General features: G+C 43.8%; 1 protein-coding gene across 1 annotated transcript in view; it reads right to left on the bottom strand.

Annotated features, from left to right (window-relative positions):
- PCSK2 (proprotein convertase subtilisin/kexin type 2) overlaps positions 1-21,988 on the bottom strand; it is a 278,454-nt gene that overhangs the window by 10,521 nt on the left and 245,945 nt on the right. Inside the window, exons 9-11 of the mRNA XM_044263484.1 lie at positions 14,028-14,243; positions 11,810-11,910; positions 4,989-5,216 (exon numbers count right to left, since the gene is read on the bottom strand). Of these exons, the coding sequence (XP_044119419.1) occupies positions 4,989-5,216; positions 11,810-11,910; positions 14,028-14,243 (545 nt within the window). The remainder of the gene's footprint in view (positions 1-4,988; positions 5,217-11,809; positions 11,911-14,027; positions 14,244-21,988) is intronic.

The raw sequence follows: 21,988 nt of genomic DNA, 5'->3' as shown, positions 1-21,988 counted from the left end.
GGGTTCCAATTCTGGTCTGTGCTCAACTGGCTTCCCAGTTTCCTTCCACTGAAAGTTGGGCTGCTGATATTAGATAAAGTTTCTACTGAGCTGTGAGCTGCTGGGCCTCACGCACCCTAACTATAACGTGAAGGATTTGCCTCTGGCTCCAAATTCAACATTTATGGGGATTATGGCAAGTGCTCAGAAACTGAGAGAGAAACTGTCTTTCGTCATAGCCCATGTTCTCCGCCTCGCTCCCCTCCCTACCCCTCCGCCTCACAAATGCATAGAACTTAAAAAGATCGTCAACGATCCACCCTTGCCTGGTGTGACCTCAGAAGAGAAGGTCAGCCATCAACATTTATCTTGACTGAGCTGACCGTTGCCTTAAACACTGCAACTGTTCAGTCCTTTCTGTTAATTGTGGATGGAGCCGGTGTGCAGCTGACTGTGGGTCGTGACTCCGTGACATGGCGCCTGGGCAATGTGTGGGCCCTACCTGAGCTTCTGGAGAGTAGCAAACACCATAGCTTTTCCCTCTTGCCAAGTCCCTTTCTGTAAATCTTTCCCTCTTCGCAACAATGGAAGGAGGTCCTGGGCCCAGGGCTTTGGCGGACATTGGAGTTGCTGGTTCTGGGAATTAGAACCATTTACTCTAACTTCCTGAGCTTCCTGTTCTCTCCCTGTGGAGGAGAGTGGCCACACCAGCCTCCTATGGGAGAAGAGTGTTGCCTGACCGGGCGACCATCCGGGAGCTGCTCTTAGTAGTGGCATTACTGTGCCTGCAAGCTCCCAGGGCCACCTCAGGGAGCCCTCAGGGCTGCTGGAGTGTCCTGCCATCAGTGTGCGGGGAGCAAGTGATGGACCTGCGTGCAGGGGACACTGGGGGAGGCACAGGCTAAGCGGACTGGCCCGGCTCTCTTTCAGGCTCAACTTCTGGACACACTTTCAAAGAATTGTTATTTAATTGACATTTCTTGTTCTGTTTGCACTATGTAGCATCCCTCCTGGGATGGTGTAACTACCAGATGGGCGTCAGAGCTGAGCCGTCCAAGACGGCAGCCACCAGCCATATGTCGCTATGATAACTTAAACTCAAGTTAGGTCAAATGAGCCATCTTTCCAGTGCTCCCTAGCCATGAGCTGTTGTATTGGACACTCAGATACAGAACATTTCCACCATCGTTCCAGGTCTCCTGGGCTTTCCCAGTCACGCAAAGGGTTGTTTTGAACTCTAATGAGGGCAGTAGAGTGGTCAATGCCCGTTGGACGTTGACTTTGGATTTATCCTTCCTCTTCCTATTTGGACAGAAGTTCCCAGACTTGTCTTCTTTTTGTCACCCTTTTTGTAGACCCTGGCAGTGATAAGGTCTCTAGGATAGCAGTTATGGAGTCTGGGGGGAGTGGGACCACCTGATAGGTAGGGGTTTCAAAGTGCCCAAGGAAGGTCTTACTGCAGGAAGCCCCTCAGACCCTCTGAAGTGGGTTGAGCCTCACGTCCTCTCCAGTGGGGGATCATTGAGATATACTGAGAGGCCCCTCAAGTGGTGGGGTGTTGGCATCAGGGAGCCTGGGTTCGAATCCCAGTTTGGCTGTTCAATAGCTAGGTCTTCTTTGGCAGACCCTTAAACTCTGAGCCTTTCCTCACATGTAATAACACTGTCCAGCTGAGAGGAGGGCTCTCTGATGTAGAGCCTAATGTAGGGCCCAAGGGCACAGCGGGAGCTCCTGAAGGCCAATATCATCTAATGAAACACACTGGGGTTTGCAGATGGGTTTTGTTTCAAGTCCTGGTCAGACCTTTGTAACCTTAAGCACATTTCTCATGTTTTCTGCCTCTTGGCTTCCTCCCCTGTTTCGAGGTAACAATGATCATACATATATTCTGGACTTACAAGGATGAAACACACATAGTATATGTAAAAGGCCTCCCACCAGCCACCTAGGAGACACTTCTTCCTGAGACACAGCATGGAACCACTGCTATTTATACCACAAAATATTCATACCCTGCCTGCATGAGGTAAGGCATACCATCAACAGGCTGGCTGGCTAGGAAGCTTAGGCAGATGTAAAGCACATGGCACACAGTAGGTGCCCAATAAAAGCGAATTGCTTCTTTCACTTAAACTTGACCTTGACTGAGTCAACCTTGACTTTGACCAAGTGACCTTGACCTAGTCAAATTTGTCTGGGACACAGTGAAAACTGTCTGACCAGACAGAGGGGCACAAGGATGAACAGAAATTTCGTAGGTACATGGCAGCCTTGGGAAAAGGGACAGGAATGCAGCCAAGCTGCTGATTTTACTGGCACATGAAATGCCATGCAGCCCTGTTTAAAAAGTTATTAGAGAAAGGACTTGCTCTGATGCTTTCCTATTCCACCTAGTGCTGACAGCAGCTCTGCTTACGAGGTCATGGTGTGGTCCAGGGAAAATGCATGCAGTTCTGTAACACCCAATTGGTACCCCTTTCTGGGAGCCTGGCAAGTGAACAGTGAGGATGTTGGCCCAACCCTGGGTGGGACATTGGGAAGAGAGTGTGGGTCCCAAGGACTCACAATTTTGAATTCATATAGGAATCAATTATGGTATCCAAAATTCCAGGAGATTATCATCTTTCCTTTTCCCATGAGCATGAACTAGGAGCGTCCAAAGTCATGGAGGGGAAGGCAGGGCCAAGTTACATTTATTGAGTGCCTACTAGATACCAGTTTTACATTTGTTGTCTCACTAAGGTCTCCCAGCATCTTGGTGAGAAAAAGAGTTATTAGCTCCATTTTACTGGTGAGGAAAGAGAGAAGAGGTTTTTGCTTTGGGGACATAAGGAAAGAATTCCAGTTGGTGTAAGAATTTAGACAGAGGGGCGCCTGGGTGGCTCAGTGGGTTAAGCCGCTGCCTTTGGCTCGGGTCATGATCTCAGGGTCCTGGGATCAAGTCCCGCATCGGGCTCTCTGCTCAGCAGGGTGCCTGCTTCCCTTCCTCTCTCTCTGCCTGCCTCTCTGCCTGCCTCTCTGCCTGCTTGCGATCTCTATCTGTCAAATAAATAAATAAAATCTTTAAAAAAAAAAAAGAATTTAGACAGAAGAAAGCCCCTGCCCCCCGTCCCTAGTATTAACTTTCCTAACTTATAAGGGAAACGTAGCTTCTCCTTTGATTCTGAATGCAGTCCACTTGCCAAAGCAGTATCAGCGCTCCCTCAGAGTTTGTCATTGAAGAGCCCAGAGATGTTCATATCCCGTTACAATGACTGACAGTATCTTATAGTGACGTTTCGGTCATCATCCCTGGTCTGAAATGATTGTGGCCATTAGGCTTGCCACTGGGAGCTTTTTATGTAATGTGTTGCTAAGAGAAAGGACATGTATTACTTCATCACAGATTTGGTTTTCCAAAACTTTTATACCTGGTTTTCAGTATTGTTGGCTTCCTCTGCGGTGCTATGTATATTATCTAGTGCATCTAAAGACGTCATACTGAGATGGGGTCCACAGACATCACCTATCCTGCCACAGAGGCCAGGATACAAAATGAGAATTGTTAAAAGAGAGGTCAGGGAGGTCAAAAGTATCGTCCAGTTTGGTGAAATCAAGACTGGAATCTAGGTCTGTAACCGACTACACAACTCCCGAGGAACCAAGACTGAGGGTGAGTGGAGAGGGAGGATGTACGGTGACAGTCTGACTCTGGCCAAGCTCAGATGACCAACAGAAACGAGGCTGGTGTGGGGTGGTTAGAGAGATGCATTTTATCATTGTTTAAATGACAGAAGCACAGGTGTATTCTCAGAACGTACCACTACGCAACAGTGAAAGTAAATGAACTTCCACTACACACGAGAACGTGAATGGATCTCATAAACATAATGCTGGGTCAGAGAAACCGGACACATCTCTATTGGGTGATTCTAGTTAGATAAAGTCCAAGAAGTGGCAAAGCTAATCTATAGGGGCAGGAATGAAAACAATGGGTGTCTATAACATGTGGGGATTAACTAACTGAAGGGGGCATGTGGGATCTTTCTGGGGCGATGGAACATTCCATCACTTGATCAGGTGGTGGTTACCCAGATGTGTACATTAAAACTCAAGTAATACATTTAAGTTCTGTGCATTTCATCGTATGTAAACAATATCTCAACTGAAAATAATGATAAACATTGATATTTCCATCTCACTGATGAATTAATGAGGAGAGAAATGAAATACAAAGGGGTCCTCATTGTCCAATCCTCTTGCCATAATGGGATGTTAAAAGAAAAGTAGGTGCAGGTGACCAGCATGGTGGTTTCTGTGTAAATGCCTCACTCACATCCCTCCAGATGGCTATCCAACTCACTCAACATCAAATTAAGTCCTTAGGTTGCCCCACAAGTAGACTGAATAAGTAAATTGTGTTATAGTCATACAATAGAATATTATTCAGCAATGATTATAAATGACTACAAGTAGTTGATTATAAATGATTATAAATGACTATAAATGATTATAAATGACTACATACTAAATATGATTGAAGTGTTCTGAGCTAAAGAATCTACATATAAAGGAGAATATAGTGTCTGATTCCATTTACATTAGGTATAAAATGGGCAAAATAATCTATGGAGTTTTAAGGTTACTCTTGGGGAGACAATGATGGAAGGAGACATAAGGGGCTTCTGGGTTATCGGTCAGGATCATGGTCTGTTTACCGATCTGGGACCTGGTTACACTGGATGACTTGTGCACTCAAAAATACGGTATAATAAAAAAAAATTAAATTTAAATTTAAAAGAAAATACTGTATAAGCCACTGAAACAGTAAAGGATTATACTTCAGACCAGGGGTTCTGAGTCCCCTAATGGTGTTCTATGTATGTGGGGCTTCTGGAGTTATGTCTCTCTACAGCTCTGCCTGGAAGCTGATTGTCTCTGATTCAAATCCAGTGCATCTCAAGCTGACAGAGAGGGAATCTTTTGCCCAGGCCATGGCACCCTCTCTGGGATATTTTCCATGCACTTACTCAGGATCCTGCACGGAGCCTCCCACACAGTGGAATCTCTCAGGCACAGTTTTCCAGTCTTTAGCCATTTTCACCATGGCGCCCGCATCAAGGACCCCGTAGCCAAAGAGGTGATTAAACTCCAGGCCAACCCCATTCCTCCGCCATTGATGGACCTCGTCGTGAAGCTGATTCCGTTTGGAGGTGAGCACAGTCAGATGCTGCATGTCTCTCCAGGTCAGACCCAGGCTGGATTCCGGAGGCAGAAAGATTCAAGAGCATGGCAAGAGGGGAGCGCACAAGGTAAGAGAGAGAGGGAAAGAGACACAATAACTAAGATAGAACATAGACCCCATGTAGTATTTTGGAACATCTATGAACCTGCAAATAAGGGGAGGATTTCCACACATCATTTGGAATCATTATACATATAAATTTCAAAATCTTGCTTTTCTTACTTAAATAAATTTACTTCAAATGCACATTTTAACACACACTGGAATGGCTGAACTGAACTGAAAAAGACTGACAATACTCAGTGTTGGCAAGGATGTGAAGCATCTGGATCTCACATACTTTGTAGATGGATAGGTAAATTACTGCAAACATTTTGGAAAACTGCTTGACTGTATCTTCTCATGTTGTGCAAGTGTCTAAGCTGTGGCCTAGACGTTCCATTCCTAGGTATGCATCTCACATAAATGTGTGTATATATCCACCTGACGTGCATACTGGAATGTTCATGGGCCCAAACTACAAAGTCCCCAAATGTCCAACCACAATAAAATGAATAAACCAATGGAGATGTATTTGTGGGATGTGGAATACTGTTCTACCACAAGAACAAATGAACTACAGCTACTCTGAATAATACAGATGGATTTTGCAAATAAATGTCAACCTAAAGAAGCCAGACCTAGTAGAAAACATATTGTATCATTCCATTTTTTTAAAAGTATAAAACCAGACCCAAGTAATCTATGCTGTTAGCAGTCAAGTTAGTGGTTAGTCTTGGGATAAGGGATTGGATAGTGGTGCAAGGGAGCTTCTGGGTGCTGGCAGTGCTCTGTTTGTTGATCTGGGTGTTGGCTACATGGATATGCTCCATTTGTGAAAATGAGGCTGTCATTTCTTCAACAGCAAAGACTGTACCTTCAGTATATATTCATCCCCAGCGCCCAGGACAGCAGCCTGTCTTGTACACTGTTTGTCCAGTGGATAAACAAATCTGTTTGTAGGTGCCACTGTTTTGAGAAATCAGTGTCTAGTATTATTCATTGCCTGTGTTTTTCAAAGAGCAAGTCGGACCCATTTGTGGGACAGGAAATCAATTTACTGCATAGATTATCTACCTGGGCTGTTTATTAAAATCTCCTGATGAGGACATTAAAATCCCATTGCTTAGGTCACATCTTAGACAAATTAAGTCAGAACCTCGGGGAGTGGGACCCAGGCTTTGGAAATTGTGAACACTTCCCAGGTCATTCTAGTAGACAGACAGCTAAGCTTGAGAACCAGTGATTTAATGAATGGGACTATCAAAAAATGAGCAGAATAGAACAGAAAAGAGTAACAGTGTGTATTGCATGTAATACAAGGAAGTATTTTTCATAAAACTCTGTGTGTGTGTTGTGGGTTGCAACACAAAAATTATTTCAAATCAAAAAGCTGGAACAACCCTGCACTGTCGTTCTTGTTGGAAGTCAGATAATTCAAGACTAGGAACAACATAACTCATTTCATAAAATTTCAGCATATGCAGCATTCACTGGTTTGAAGTTTTGAATTAGAACCAAAAGACGCCAATGATTCATGTCCTCTTGCAGTGTAGACCTTCAGTGGTTAAGGAGAAAGTTTCAAGGAAGGCCACCGCTCATTTGAGAAATTTATAAACATATCTTGGATATATGGTCCCTAGGACCCAAGTGAATGGTGCTGTGAAACTTCAAGAAGTTGATTACAGTGAGTGTTTTGCCAGAGTGGGATTCTGAATTCATTAAATACAGAAGTGTTGATAAATGAGTGTTGAGATGATCTGGCTGACAGGCGAATTATCTACCATCTTTGCAAAGAGTTTGGCCACAAACACGTGCTATGCTTCCTGGAGCTTGGAGAGGGATGTTAGACATTGGAGGTAGACGTTTCTCCGTGGTTTTATTCTCAAGGGGCCCATGAAAGAGACAGAGAGAACCAGTCAGAACCAAGATCTCACTTCTGGAATTAATCAGAGGTAGTCCATATTCTCATGCTATTGAGTCGATGACACAGTTTGGCCAGCCATTTATGTATGTCTGAGAGGTAAAACTAAGTCCCTCCTCATTCCCCCTTCTGAGCAATTTCAGAGTTGACAGAATACACTACTGTGTGAAACAGTATTTCTTCCATCTGCATAAAGCTTTATTCTTACCATAGTAGGGCAAGAATTATAGGTCATACTTATTAAATAATAAAAAAAACTAAATTTAAAGATTATCTGCAATATAAAGGTCACTGTGAACAGTGTTATAGGACTAATAACATAATATGTTCTTCCCCATTCTCAAGCATTTAATAGTTTGGAGAATAAGGCACAGATATATGGTAAGGTACTGCACAGTGAAATGATTCCATGAAAGTCCATTAAGCGTCTATCAGGTCCAGGCACTGTTTTGGTTGAGGGTCCTCCTTAGGAAGGTCCCTGCTCTCTCAGAGCCTACAGCCCAGAGGGACAGAGAGACAACTCAATATTTTAAAAGGGAGGGCTGTCACGATGGGGAAGCTCTCAATGGCAAGAAAACCACCAGTGGGGTCCCTGTGTTATCCCAGCCAGGGGGCTTCAGACTGTGACCCTGAGCGGCTTGCATCAGAATCATGTGGGGACTAGTGACAAATATAGATTCCTGCCTGTGTCCTTTTAAGATAAGACAACAGATTTCCAGAGGAGGTGAATAATCACCCACTTAGATGCTGGAAGATACAACTATTTTCTCCCTCATGTATATCCTCCCTTTTCCCTATTAAGAAACCCTCAATTTTATTCAGAACAGCAATATCATTAGCTCCGAAGCTATGTTTTCCAGCCTCCTTTGTAGTCTGGGGTGGTCCCTTGAGGACTGTGGTCAATGAAAAGTAGGCAAAAGCTACTGGGTGGGGATTTTTTGAAAAACCTTTAAACAAGGCTGACTCAGCCGGTGGAATTCTTTTTTCCCTTTGCTTTTCTTGTTCTCCTATCTGAAATGTAAACTTGATGGCTAGAGCCCCAACAGCATCTGGAGAACATGAAGGTGGAAGAGCAGAGATCTAGGAAGAGCTGGATTCCCAGTGGCACCCCCCATGGTAGCCCTGGGCTCCCAACCTCTGCATTAACTTTCCTGTGACAGAAAAATAAAACCCTGTGTTAGTTTAGCTCTTGTTATCTGGGATTTTGTTTCCAATCTTGACCTAGCCAGAGGTAGAGTCCAGACATTCACCTGCCATACAACAGTATCCGGATTCACAGATTCATAGAGTTCTTGCTTTACTGGATGCCCTGGACTGGAGTCCCTGGAACAGGGCTTGAAAAGACAGATTCCTGGGCCATCCAGCCGCAGAGATTTCCATTCAGTGACTCTTAGCTGAGATGTAGGAATGTATTATTTTCAAAACTAGCCCCCACCCCAGTGCTTGACTTCCCCAGTTATCGGGGAAATGTAAATTAAAACTATAATAAAATTCCACTGAACATTCATATGGATGGCTAAAGTGTGGAAGACTGGCAATACCAAGTGTTGGCAAGGATGTGGGGCACCTGTAACTCACACTGCCAGAGGGAGGGTCAATGGTTACCCCCACTCTGTAAAATTCTTTTGGAGTAGCTACAGGAACTGTGCATATGTATACCCCATGACTCAGCTTTTTGACCCCCTAGTATAAACCCAACAGAAACGCATCCCTATGTTCACCGAAAGACGTGTAAGCATGTTCATAGCAATAGGACTCATAATGGCCCCCAACTGGAAACAACCTAAGGATTCATTTATACAGTGAAGTAATTCACAATGAGTATGAACAACCTATAACCACATAGAACAGTATGGACGAATCTCTCAGATGTGTTATTACACCAAAGAGCATACCCGGTGCTTAGATAGTGGTCTGTTGCTTGATTCGGATGCTGGTTACATGGGTCTATTAATTTTGTAGGAAGTCATTGAACTATATCTAACATTTGTGTCCTTTCCTCTGGGTCTTTTGTACTTCAATAAAGAGTATAAAAAAAAAATCTATCTCCCAAAAGGTCAGTTTTGGAAACATTATTTTAGTCCCGTATGTGGGCCACTTTACTGATGGTTCTCTCAAGCCAAAAATCGGCCTCTTTATGACCGACCCCTCAAACCTAGTTCAGCCCTCTAGAAACACACAGAAAGCTCTGGGTCCCAGACGGACCCCACCCCACCCTCACCCCCCCACCCTCTGGGGCAAAGAAATCACTTGAAATTTTTTTTAGTGTTGCTCACACTGGGAAATGTAAGCAATATTCCCTGGGACCCAAGAAGTCATTTTCAAGCATTTGTCAGAAAAGTACTTTATGAAAGTAGTGACTAGGTGGGACAAAGGAATAATGGCTTCCCTTTTTTCCCCTGGGAGTCCTGGGGGCGGCTATTCCTCTTTTGTGGTTCTGATGGGTATAGATTTACATGGAATAATTTGTTTATTGTTTTTCAAACTGCTTTGGAAAAGCTTTCTGATTGGACCTCTGGGTGGTCAGCAGCCCTCCATAGCTTTCCTTTGTGGTGAAGAACTCCTAGCTGTCTGGTATCACAAGAACGAGAGACTAGCTGTAGGAACTGTTTATGGAGTGGCTTTCCCTCTTGCTCCCTCTGGACTTTCTCTTAGGGCTGCTTTGTTCTGACCATTGGTTTTAACTGCTGGCTGCTAGGGACGCTTTGCTCAGGTGTAGAAAGCCAGAAATCCCTCGGAGTTTCCTTCCCAGGGCACTGCTCTCAGCTGGTGACAGACCAGCACCAGAACATGGCAGCCCAGCATCCTTGCCTTGAGGAAGAACACGTCCTGAGGCATCATCTACACTCCAGAGCTCCCCATGGGATCAGGCTGAGGCCAGAACTTCTGAAATTGCTTCCTTACTTGGATTTTCCCTCATCCTTAACCTGCATCCTCTACTTTAACTTGGTTTCTCCGGAGAGCACCTTCTTTAACAAATTGCCTGCGCCAACTTTTGTCTCCGGGGCTGTCCCTAACCTCAGGAATTTGGTGTTCTCAGGAGTTTTAGGACTAGATCCTACAATAGACTTGAGCCACTACCTGTCAGGTATCACTTTTTTCCTGTTTATGGCAAGAAAGAATTAAAATCATGACCATTGCTCCAAAACAAAAGACACCTGCACGGTGACTTCTTTTCTGTAAGGCTATCTGCAACCATGTGTCAAAGAATGGTGACTCATTTGTGCAGAGCCCGTGAGCCTGTTCAGAGATCCAACAGCCTTGTTCCATTATTTTATCAATTTGCACTGTCCCTTCGCGTGCATAGAGGCCTAAGCAATTGACTTTTTGCTCTCCAAAATGCAAGGAGACTTGAGTCAAGGTCTACCTTCTTAGATTTAAAGGGTGACCAGAACCCCCTTCTCAGTTCTGGAGTACCCCTTCTTCCTGTTCTCTGCAAGGCTCAACAGCAGGTTCCCTCTCTTTGTCTGCTCCTGACTGGAGTGAGCAGACCAGCTCAGACACCCAGACCAGATAGACCTTGAGATGACCTGTTTCACCTTCAAGAAGTTTTAGTCTCCTCACTTAAGAGAAACACACTTCCATCAGTGTCTGCTGGAATCCTAAGTTTTCCACATGACTTTTGTTAGAAGAATCAAAGGTTGGCCTGGTCCAAAGAAAGGAGTCACTCCCAATATGGGGCCTTATGTGTAAAAGGAGAATGATGATGCCTTTTCTGCTTGAAGACAGAGTATCAGATTAGAGAATCTTTCAAAGTCCTTTCCTATCTAAGAATCAACTCTTACCTCCTTTGCAAGTCAGAAATCACACCGTATATATGGAGAGAGACAAGCAGGGTTGTCTGGAGATGGATGCTAGAAGCTCTGGTTGCCCAGCAACAGCTGACAAGGATGAGAAATCAACATCCCTTCCCCAGGGGCCTGAATCCAACTTCTCACACTGGCTGGTGCTCCCCTGCAGCCTGGGCATATGTGCTCCCAGCACCCGGGGTCATGCTTGAAGCCCACATGCTCATTCCTCAAACCCAGGGCCAGCCTCTGGCTTGCCCTAAGGGAAGACAAAACGACTGGTGGGCAGGAACCTCTGCTGAGGATCAAATTTAAGGTGTGTCCAGCAACAGCAATACGTGGCTTCTCCGTGGGATGGTGAGAACCGAGAGGACAGCCTCCTCTTACCTGTAGCTTGGAAGGTTTCTCAGTAAAGTCCATTTCCTGGTCTACCTTGCATCAGTGTTGAAAGAAAACTCACCTTATAAGTTAACAAATCTTGAGTGAGAGCACCCTCCTTGCCACGGATTCTGAAAGAGCTTGCTGGATACCAGTTTGGCAATAGTTTTCCTTCATTTAGCTGATTGTATTATTGGAGTAAAACAGCCAGAGGATTTGGAGAGGATAATACGATGATTTTCACAAAGAAAGAAAGATCTGTGTGTCCCTGCTTGGTCCTGAGCTCTCCTAAGGATGTTATTTGTGGACTGTGTGTGTTTATCATCTAGGGCCCATGGTTGTTTTAGAAATGTCCATCACAGTTCACTGGCCCTGACCCTCCACAGGCTCCCACACCCACTTTTGCCTCCACGGGCACCTGGGATTGGGTGGAGAGACACATGTTAGTCCACCCTCCGCCCCGAGATGGAAACATACTTAGCCTCTAAAGCCAGTGCAAACACTCCAGCTGCCTCAGGTGCAGCTGCGGATGTCCCAGAATGCCTCAGGGTGCAGTTGCCATACAAATCTGTAGTTGCCTGAAAGGGAAGATGTTCAGTAATGAGTGAAGAGGTCACTCTACTTCGAATCCCCAAACAATATGAAGCAGAGGATGATCTGTTTCTTTGATTTAAACTCTGCCTCGTTCTGAAGAAGATTCAGATAAAGGTAACAATAGGCTTAGCATCCATCTGTCTATCTTGCCACACATTTTATTTGAGCTTCCTAGTAGCCCATTCAAAAAGGGACGATCAGTTATAGTTATAGTGTTCACAAGATAAAAAGAAGTCAAGTGTTTCAAGACAAGCATATTTACAGTTATTCCAGAAACTAGAGAGACATTTATTTCTTGGATTCTGAAAGGAAAACCCCCTATAGGTGGAAAGTGACAAATTGGTACTACCACCAAGTCCATGCAATGGGGATGACTTTTGCACTGGGATTGGTTTGGAAAACCCAGATGCCATTGCATCATTTTTTTCCATTCATAAACGAAAGGGTATCCTTCCCAAAGATGGAATAAAAAACATGCTCAGCTGAAGTTTTCCTAGAAGGACAGGCCATTAAAAAGAGAATGTTTCTCTATATCTTATGAAGAGATGCTGGAACGCAGGAAGCCAAGATAACAGATGTGTGAGAAATTGCTTCCACAGTTCTTAAGTGGGGAAACCGATCAAACAGGTTTTAAAGGACTTTCACAAAGAGAAAAAAAGTCCTCATTTTTCATGAGGGGTGAAAGCCAAGGTTTTCATTATGATCACCTTTAAGCCACAGGAATTCTCCTTCCTCTGTTTGTCTGTAGAATCCTCATATGGGCCTATATTTTTTGGGGGGGGGCCCATTATTTTGAAGGACAAAGTAGTAGGGAGGTTTAAGACATCTATTGGGGAAAATTACAATATTCAGGTAGAAGTCAAGGCCCTTCCCCAGTCCAAGCAGAGAGTCAGATAAGGTTGAGGACAAAGTGACACCCTTGGGGTAGGGAGTGACAATTTCTAGGGGGAGGTATAAAGCATCACAAGCACAATAGGATTGGGGTCTCCCTCGCTTCGTTTTTGCTCTGCTCTTTTCCCTTTCTGTCCAGCCTCCTTCTGCTTGGGAGGAGGAGGGACACTCGTTCTCCCCAAGACCAAAGAGACAGCCAGGTCAAGTCTGTGTCCCTTCCGGGTAAAGAGACCTCCTGGCTCACATGAGAGCCAGGCCAGCTTGCCAAGGCAGAGTCCAGGCAGGAATTTGGGACTGGAATTCTTGTTGGTAATGACGATTGTGTTCTGAGCTCCTTTCTTCCCTTGGGGAACCCCAGCGGAGGTAGGTGGCCAGTCGAGCTGTAGCTCAGCAGGACTACGGAACCAGCTCCCAAATTCCAGGCTGGAAGTTCTACGGAAAGGGTGATATGTGAGTGAACTACCCAGAGAGAGGAAGAGATCCAAAAAAATTCATTATGTTCTCCAGATAAATATTTTAAGGGGACTTGGAAAATTCACCATATTACCAAGATGCCCAGGAAGGGAGTGCTGCTCAGAAAAATGCAATAAATAATCCAAGTTCCTGGTGGGCAGGAACCTCTGCTGAGGATCAAATCATGGACATATTTTAAAATATGGTGAAAATCCCTACTGTTGCCTTGAAAAAATTCATGTGTGCCCTGGAGGGCTTATGGACTTAGAGAAGTCCTCCAATGGAGGCTATTTTTTAAATTGCTGTAATAAATGGATGGGTTCTTGGCTCAGATGGCACGATGGCCCAGTTGTTAATATTAGCTCTTTAAAGTGGTATGCTGAGGCAACTTTTTGATCATCAGCGTTCACCACTTTTTGCAAGGCAAAACAATAAACAACAAAGACAATCTATGGAAAATGAGCTGGAAAGAGATCACAATTATTGCTTCCAACTTGCACACCGCGTGGCTCTACATTGGTAACAAAGCATTATCAGGCCTGGAAGACAATGGATCTCCAGAGACTCCAAACAGGTGCAGACCCTTTGAGGGTAGGAGGGGAGAGCCACTTCCTCCGGTGACGTCATTCAGTGGTAGTGCACGACGTCACCCAGCGTCTGCACGGCACCCAGCCTCTGCACGGCACCCAGCGTCTGCACGGCGTCAGGCAGCAGGGGTGCACTCCACTGCCTCCCCAAGGGTGGGGGCCACACTCACCACGCCGGCCTCGGGGTTCCTCTTCCTGCCGTTGCTGAAGGTGGAGGCCAAGGTGGAGGAACAGCTCTCGTCATACAGGGCGGTCCTGCCGTCATTGATGGCCGAGTTGATGGAGATGGTCCACATGCTGGAGGCGTAGCCGTCACAGTTGCAGTCGTCGTAGCTGCCACCATCCCCGGAGGCCCACACATAGATGCTGCCTTTGCCGCCTCGGCCCTGGGGAGGGGAGGGGGGCAGGGAGAGAGGCCACCAGGTTCCACGCGCGCCTGCCCCGGGGCTGCTGGGGTCCTGGCCCAAGAAGGGGGCGGCCGCCCGAGGGAGCTCAGGACCCAGCCTTCCTCAGCAGCTCGGTGTGATTCTGTCCTCCTGGAAAACCACGCTCCTGCCCCTGAGGTCTTGAGCATTCTCGTTCTTGTGTCGGGAATTTACCCTAATTTACTGTTTGAGGTGGGGGGGCACATGGGTAAAATTTACAAGTAAACTTCTTTTAAAAATCTGTACTTTTTACTCTGGTGAAACAAACCAGAGTATATTGAAAAGAAAATGAAAGAAAAACCCTTCCTACTTGTAATCATTATTCCTCTATTCCTGTTCCTCCTTTCAGACACTTTTCAGCAAAAACGTAAACGTACATATATGTTTATACTTAGCTCTGTAAGAGGTCAAAGATATTTATATATCTCTTTGATTTTATATATCGCTTATATATGCATTTACATATATATAGATGCACATTTTACTCCAAAATATAAAAATCTTGCAAATCATATGTATATACATGCTCATGTGTGTATATATATATTTGCAAATCATATGTATATACATGCTCATGTGTGTGTATATATATATTTTTACCTGGTTGGATCATACTAGAATTCTTTTGGAGGGTTGGGCTGGAGGGAGAGGGAGAAAGAGAATCCCAAGCAGGCTTCACGCCCAGTATGGAGCCCCACGTGGGACTCAACCTCATGACCATGACATCATGACTTGGGTGGAAGTTAAAAGTCAGACTTGTAACTGACTGAGCCACCCAGGCGCCCTAGAATTCCTTTAAACACAGTAGTATATGACATTTTAACCTGTGTAAGGGAACACCAAATATAGGAAGAAAGTTTAACATAAATAAAAAATCTTCAAATACATAATGATATGCACAGTGATTACTGCCCTATGCTAATTAATTATGAACAGCAAGCTTAGTTACAAATACCTACATTTCACGTTGTTCTTCTGTTCAGCCACGTTCTTATTGTGTATGTATTTCTTTTCCCGTTCTGTCTTCTAGGAGTATTCGCTTTATCTCCACAACCCAGAAATGGCCATTCCCTCTGGCTTCCTATGTTCTGACCCTGGGGGCAGTTGGGCAGGGGCTCCTCTTGTTCCCCTCCCGGCGAAGTGGGTACACAGCAGTGGTGTGGGTGGTGAGCACAGGTGTACAGTCTGGCCCAGGGTGGCTCTTTAACCCTTGAGGGCAGGAAGACACACTGCTGTGGCAGAAAAGGTCTGTCCCTGCATGGCCACCAGGGCACTACGGTCCTGACTCAAAGGCATCCAGGCAGAGATGCCAGGAGGCTAGGAAATGATCAGATTACCTCCAAGATCTGTCTGCCATCTGACAGTGAGAAAAGACATTTTGATTGCTTCTAACAGGACTTGGAGTTAATTAGCCCGTGGCTGACTGAGTCGATACATCAACAAAGATTTATTTAGCCGCCAGTTGAGAATGGCCTGCAACGTCTTGGTCAATCTATACTGGAAAACGCCATCGAAAGCAGCGCTCAGAAACCAGGACAGAGAGGGAAGTGTACCATCCTGAGAGCTGGTACAGGGGATGACCCTCTCAAACAGACTCAGACTGGGCTCAACATCAAGCAGTGGCAGCCGATGAAAGCAGAACAGGTGTGAATTCGTGTGAGTGGGCAAAGCCCACCAGATGTGGAACTTCCTCCCGACCCAAACCACAGTTGGGCTACTAGTGCAACCAAGAAACCTTTGCAAAAAGGAAATCAGCACCTCGTCACTGTGGTGTCGGGTGTGTGGGAGACAATTGTGACTCTCATTTGTCAGGCTTCTCTGTATTCATGCCTTCTTTACAATGACTTTGTAGTCCTGCCCTTGAATCTGGCTTCTCGTCTTTGCTTTGCTCGAGAGAAAGTGGTGGAAAGTAGCGCTGTTGTCAGTTCCAAGCATAGGTCTCAAGAAGCTCTGTGCCTATTTCTTCTCTCTCAATTCTGTCGCACGTGAAACAAACCTGTTAGCCTTCTGGTTGATGATAGAGCACAGTCAGATTCACTGCCCCGGCAACACCCAGCAGACATGAAGGAGGCCACCCCAGACGAGCCTGTCCGTAGTTCACCCCCCCAGGCTGACCACAGGTGCACGTGTGAGACCAGCTTCGAGGAGCCGAGGCTGGCCCAAATCGGCAGAACAACCCAGCAGACCTAGACACCCAGGAGTAGGATGTGAATCGTGGTTACTTTAAACTATTGAGTTTCGGGGCAATTTGGCAGGCTGCTGGCTCACAGAGGGCAACTGTCAGCCTATTTCTTAAGAGAAAGCCGCAAACATTAGTTTTGCATTGTACTCTCAGACCTGCCCACAAGAATACCGGGGTTCCTAGGAATATTAAGCTTTGTTTTCCTAAAGGGTGTGTGTGTGTGTGTGTGTGTGTGTGTGTGTGTGTTTACATCAGGTAACAGTAGTTACATCCACGGTATTAGTGATTCGGTATCAGCACCAAATAGTCCCCAAATAGTCTGAGGACAGTCGCATGGGAAAAGGGTATCTATAGAAGGACTAGAGGTGTACTTCTCATGGGATGGGTCTGTGATGGGCATACCTCATTTTCCTGTAAAAATGATGCCCCAAGATCCAGTTCTGCTCCTAGTTCCTACTGAACAGGAGCTGGGCAGAAACAGAGAAAAAACAACTAGGACCCATATTTCAACAATAATCAGTGGGACAAAACCGTGGAAGAAACCAAGATGATAATCAGAAGCAGCACTACTAGGCCACTTACTGTATCCCAGGTACTGCTCTAAGTACTTAGGACTAAGTACTAAGTAACATATTTAACTACACGTTAATCCTTACAGCAAGCCTACACGTGGCACCATTTATGTTAGCCACACAAAGGATAAAAAACATAGAAAGAAATTCACAAAATGAAAAAAAAAAAGGACAAAAAGAGGTAAGGACTAAATAAGACTTTGAAACTCTCTGGAGGGACACGGATGAAGATCTGACCCAATGGAAAGACACATCAACCCATCATGCTCTTGGATAGAAAGAAAGCATCCCAGAGATGTCCATTTTCCCCAAGTCAACTTATAAATTTAACATCCTAATACATGTACTGTATCAATCAAGGTTCTGTCAGGCAAATATTGCCACACTGGGCGGTTCAACAGAGGGAATTTTATCCGGAGAACAGGTGGTAAAGGAGAACCAAAGCCCCGCTGGGGTGTGAGAAGCTCACCCAGACACTCGGGAGGCAATGGCGTAGCAGTCTTCCCGGCAGGAGGGAGAGGGGCCCTCGAGGGTAGGCTGTCTGCTGACACCCTCCCAACCCTTGTTCGGTAGCGCAGGTCAGACTTGCCCTGACCCTTTATTTACCGGAGTTCCCTTCTCCCCTCCTACTTTAATTTTTTTTTTTTTTTAAGAAAGCAAGTGCATTTTGATGAAAAAAAAAATACATGGTACAGCTTTACTTTGGATTCCATCTTTGAACCAGGGGTCTCTTTGAACCAGAGTTTAACGGGATTAGATTAATGTCTCTCAAAAGTTTTCATGAAATGAGTTTCTCACCTGGGGGGGATTTTGTGCTCCGATGGGACATGGGACACCGCTGGGAGGCATTTTGGATGCTCATTGCTAGCATCTAGTGGGAAGATGTGTGTGCATGCACTATGAGCTTCTCATGGATAGAGGCCAAGGATGCTGCTAAGCTTTTATGAGGCACCAGACAACCCCCTACTACATCCACCCCCACACAAGGAACAACCATCCTGCCCAAAGTGTCAGCGGTGCCAAGGCTAACACTCTAACCTATTGGCAAAGGGCAGTTAGTTGGAACTTGTTTTTATTTTATTTTATTATTTATTTTATTTTATTTTTTAAAGATTTATTTATTTGAGAAAGAGAGAGACAGAGATAGTGACAGAGATAGTGAGAGAGAGCATGAGTGGGGAGGAGAGGGAGAGGCAGGCTCTCACTGAGCAGGGAGCCTGATGCGGGGCCCAATCCCAGGACCCTGGGATCATGATCTGAGCCGGAGGCAGAGGCTTAACCCACTGAACCACCCAGGTGTCCCTTGAACTTGCTCTTTTTAAGAGCATAGCCTAAAGCAGCCTCTCACAAGCCCTAAATTTCTTTTTTTTATTATTATGTAATCAATTTGACATGTTATATCTTGCAAACTTAAGGTGGACAGTGTATTACTTGGATACTTTTTTTTTTTTGTTAAAGATTTTATTTATTTATTTGACAGACAGAGATCACAAGTAGGCAGAGAGGCAGGCAGGGAGAGAGGAGGAAGCAGGCTCCTGCTGAGCAGGGAGCCCAATTCAGGGCTTGATCCCAGAACTCTGGGATCATGACCTGAGCTGAAGGCAGAGGCTTTAACCCACTGAGCCACCCAGGCACCCCTACTTGGATACATTTATATACTATAATATGACTGCCATTGAAGCAAGATTGATCATATTCCTTCATTAGAATGCCATGTAATTTCTGTATCCATTATACTGTGCACTGGATCTCTATGGCTTCTTTGCTACTTGTTACAAGTTTGTACCCTTAAACACCATCAGTTTTAGGTCCCCTTCCCCTCCATCCCAGGGTCACCATTGTACTCTTTGTTTTTGTTTTTAACAGGTTTGACTCTTTCAGATTCTACACATAAGTGACATCAAATGATACTTGCATTTCTCTGTCAGACTTCTCTCATTTTGCATAATGTGTTGTTGCAAATGCCAGGATAGCCTCCCTTTTCATGGCCAAATAATATTCCATTGCATACGTAATCCACATTTTTTTTTAAAAAAGTAGTCTCCAAGAGCTTGAACTCATGACCCTGAGCTCAAGACCTGACCTGAGATCAAGAGTCAGATGCTTAACTGACTGAACCCCCCAGGTGCCCTGGGATCCATAGCTTTTTCATCCATTCATCCAGGGATGGGCATTTTGGTTGTTTCCATATCTTGGCTATTGTGAACAATGCTGTGATAAACATGCAAATGTCTTGTCAAAATCCGGTTTCCTCTTCTTTTAGATATAAACCCAGAGGTGGAATTGCTGGATTGCATGGTAGAATCTATTTTAACTTTTTGAAGAGTCACCATATTGTTTTCCATAGTGGTTGCACTAATTTGCATTCCTACCAACAGTGCACAAGCGCTCCCTTTTCTCCACATCCTTCTTAGCATTTGTCTCTTGTGTTCTTGATGCTAGCCATTCTAACAGGAGTGAGATAACATTTCGTTGTGGTTTTGATTGTATCTCCCCAATGATTAGTGACCTTAAGCATCTTCTCACATGCCTAGTGGCCATTTGTATATCCTCTATGGACAAATGACTATCTAGTTCTTCTTCTTCTTCTTTTTTTTTAAAAAAGATTTTATTTATTTATTTATTTGACAGATCACAAGTAGGCAGAGAGGCAGGCAGAGAGAGAGAAGGGAGGAGGCAGGCTCCCTACTGAGCAGAGAGCCCGATGTGGGGCTTGATCCCAGGACCCTGAGATCATGACCTGAGCCAAAGGCAGAGGTTTTAACCCACTGAGCCCCCCAGGTGCCCCTAGTTCTTCTATTTTTAATAGAATTTTTTTTTTTTATTAAGTTGTGTGAGTTCTTTGTATATTTTGGATCTTCACCCTTTATCTGATACATAGTTTGCAAAAAATTTCTCCCATTCTGTAGGTTGTTGTCCCACTTCGTTGTTTCTTTTGCTGTGCAGAAGTTTGGAGTTTGATGTAGTCCCATCTGTTGATTTTTTGCTTTTGTTGTTTTGTTTTTTGTTTTTGTTTTTGTTTTTAGCATCATGTACAAAAAAATCATTACCAAGACCAATATTGATGAACTTCTTCCCTGTTTTCTTCTAGGAGTTTCATGGTATCAGGTCTTATATTTAAATCTTTGATCCATTTTAAGTTAGTTTTTGTGAGTGGTGTGAGATAAAGGCTGGTTTCATTGTTTTGTATGTGTTTCTCCAGTTTTCCCAAAACCATTTGTTGAAGAGATGATCTCTCCCCAGGGTAACGTAGGCTTCCTTGTTGAATATCAGTTGACCTTATATGCCAGCATTTAATTCTGGGTTGTCTGTTCTGTCCCATTGGTCTATGTGTCTATTTTTGTGCCAGTACCATACTGTTTTTATTACTGTGTCTGTGCAGTACTGTTTAAAATCAAGAAGTGTGATACCTCTAGCTTTGTTCTTTTTTTCTCAGGATTGCTTTGGCTATTCAGGGCCTTTTGTAGTTTCTCACAAACTTTAGAATTGTTTCTTTGGTATTTTGATGGAGATTGTATTGAATCTGTAGATGGTTTTGAGTGGTATGGCCATTTTAAAAATATTTATTCTTCTGATCCACAAACATAGGATGTGTCTTCAGTTTCTTTGAGCAAAGTCTTGTAGAATTCATCGTACAGCTCTTTAACTTCCTTAAGTTTATTCCTAAGTATTTTATTGTTTTTGATGCTATTTTGATTGGGATAGTTTTCTTTATTTCTTTTTCCAGTGATTTGTCTTAGTGTAAAGGAATGCCACTGATTCTTTTTTTTTTTTTTTTTTAAGGTGCCACTGATTCTTGCAAGCTGATTTTGCAGTCTGTCACTTGACTGAAATCATTAATTCCAACAGTTTGGTGGCCTCTTTGGGATTTTTCTCTAAAAACATCATATCATCCTCAAATAGCAAAAATTTTACATCTTCCTTCCTAATTTGGATACTTTTAACTTCTTTCTCTTACCCTAACTGTTGTAACTAAGACTTCTAATACTATATTAAATAGGCGACCTTGCCTTGTTCCTGATCTCAGAGGAAATCTTTTCAAATTTTCTCCATTGAATATAATGTTAGCTGCGGGGTTGTTGCCTTTATTGTGTTGAGGTATGTTCCTTCTATATCCAATTTATTAAGATTTTTTATCCTGAAATGATATTGTATTTTGCCAAAAGCTTTTCCAGCTATCTATTGAGATACCATGTGGCTTTTATCTTCATTTTGTTGATGTGATGAATTACGTTTATTGATTTGCATGTGTTGAACTACCCTTATATCCCAAGGGTAAATATCACTTGATCGTAGTGTATAATGCTTTTAATGTATTCTTGAATTCAATTTGCTAATGATTTTTGTGAATTTTTGCATCTATATTCATCAGGGATGTTGATCTAGAGTTTCTTTTCTTGTGGTATCCTTATCTGGTTTTGCTATCAAGATAATGCTGTCTTCCTAGGATGAGTTTGAAGGTGTTCCCTTTTCTCAATGTTTTGGAAGACTTTGAGGAGGATTAGTGCTAATTCCTCCTTAAAAGTTCAGTGGATTTTACCAGTGAAGTCATCTGGCCCTAGAGTTTTCCATGTTGGGAGTTTTTTCATCATTGACAATTTCTTAATTCATTACTGATCTGTTCAGGTTTTCTGTTTTTCTGATTCATTCTAGGTGTGTTGTGTGTTACTATAAATTTATCCATCTGTACCAGGTTATGTAATTTGTTAGCATATATTTGTCTGTAGTAGTCTCTTATAAGTCTCTGTATTTCTGTAGTATTCATAGTAATGTGTCCTCTTTTACTTCAACTTCTATTTGAGTCTTCTCTCTTTTTTTTAGTCTAGCTAAGGAATTAGTCTAGCTGTCAATATTGTTTATCTTTTTAAAGTATTGGTTTTTAGTTCTGCTGATTCTTTCTGCTGTTTTTCTGGTCTTTGTTTCATTTATTTTTGCTCTTTTATTTCCTTTCT

This window comes from Neovison vison, chromosome 8 (assembly GCF_020171115.1).
Source record: "Neovison vison isolate M4711 chromosome 8, ASM_NN_V1, whole genome shotgun sequence".
Lineage (NCBI taxonomy): Eukaryota > Metazoa > Chordata > Mammalia > Carnivora > Mustelidae > Neogale > Neogale vison.
Note: the sequence above shows the minus strand (reverse complement) of the source record. Positions and strands in the feature narration are given on the sequence as shown.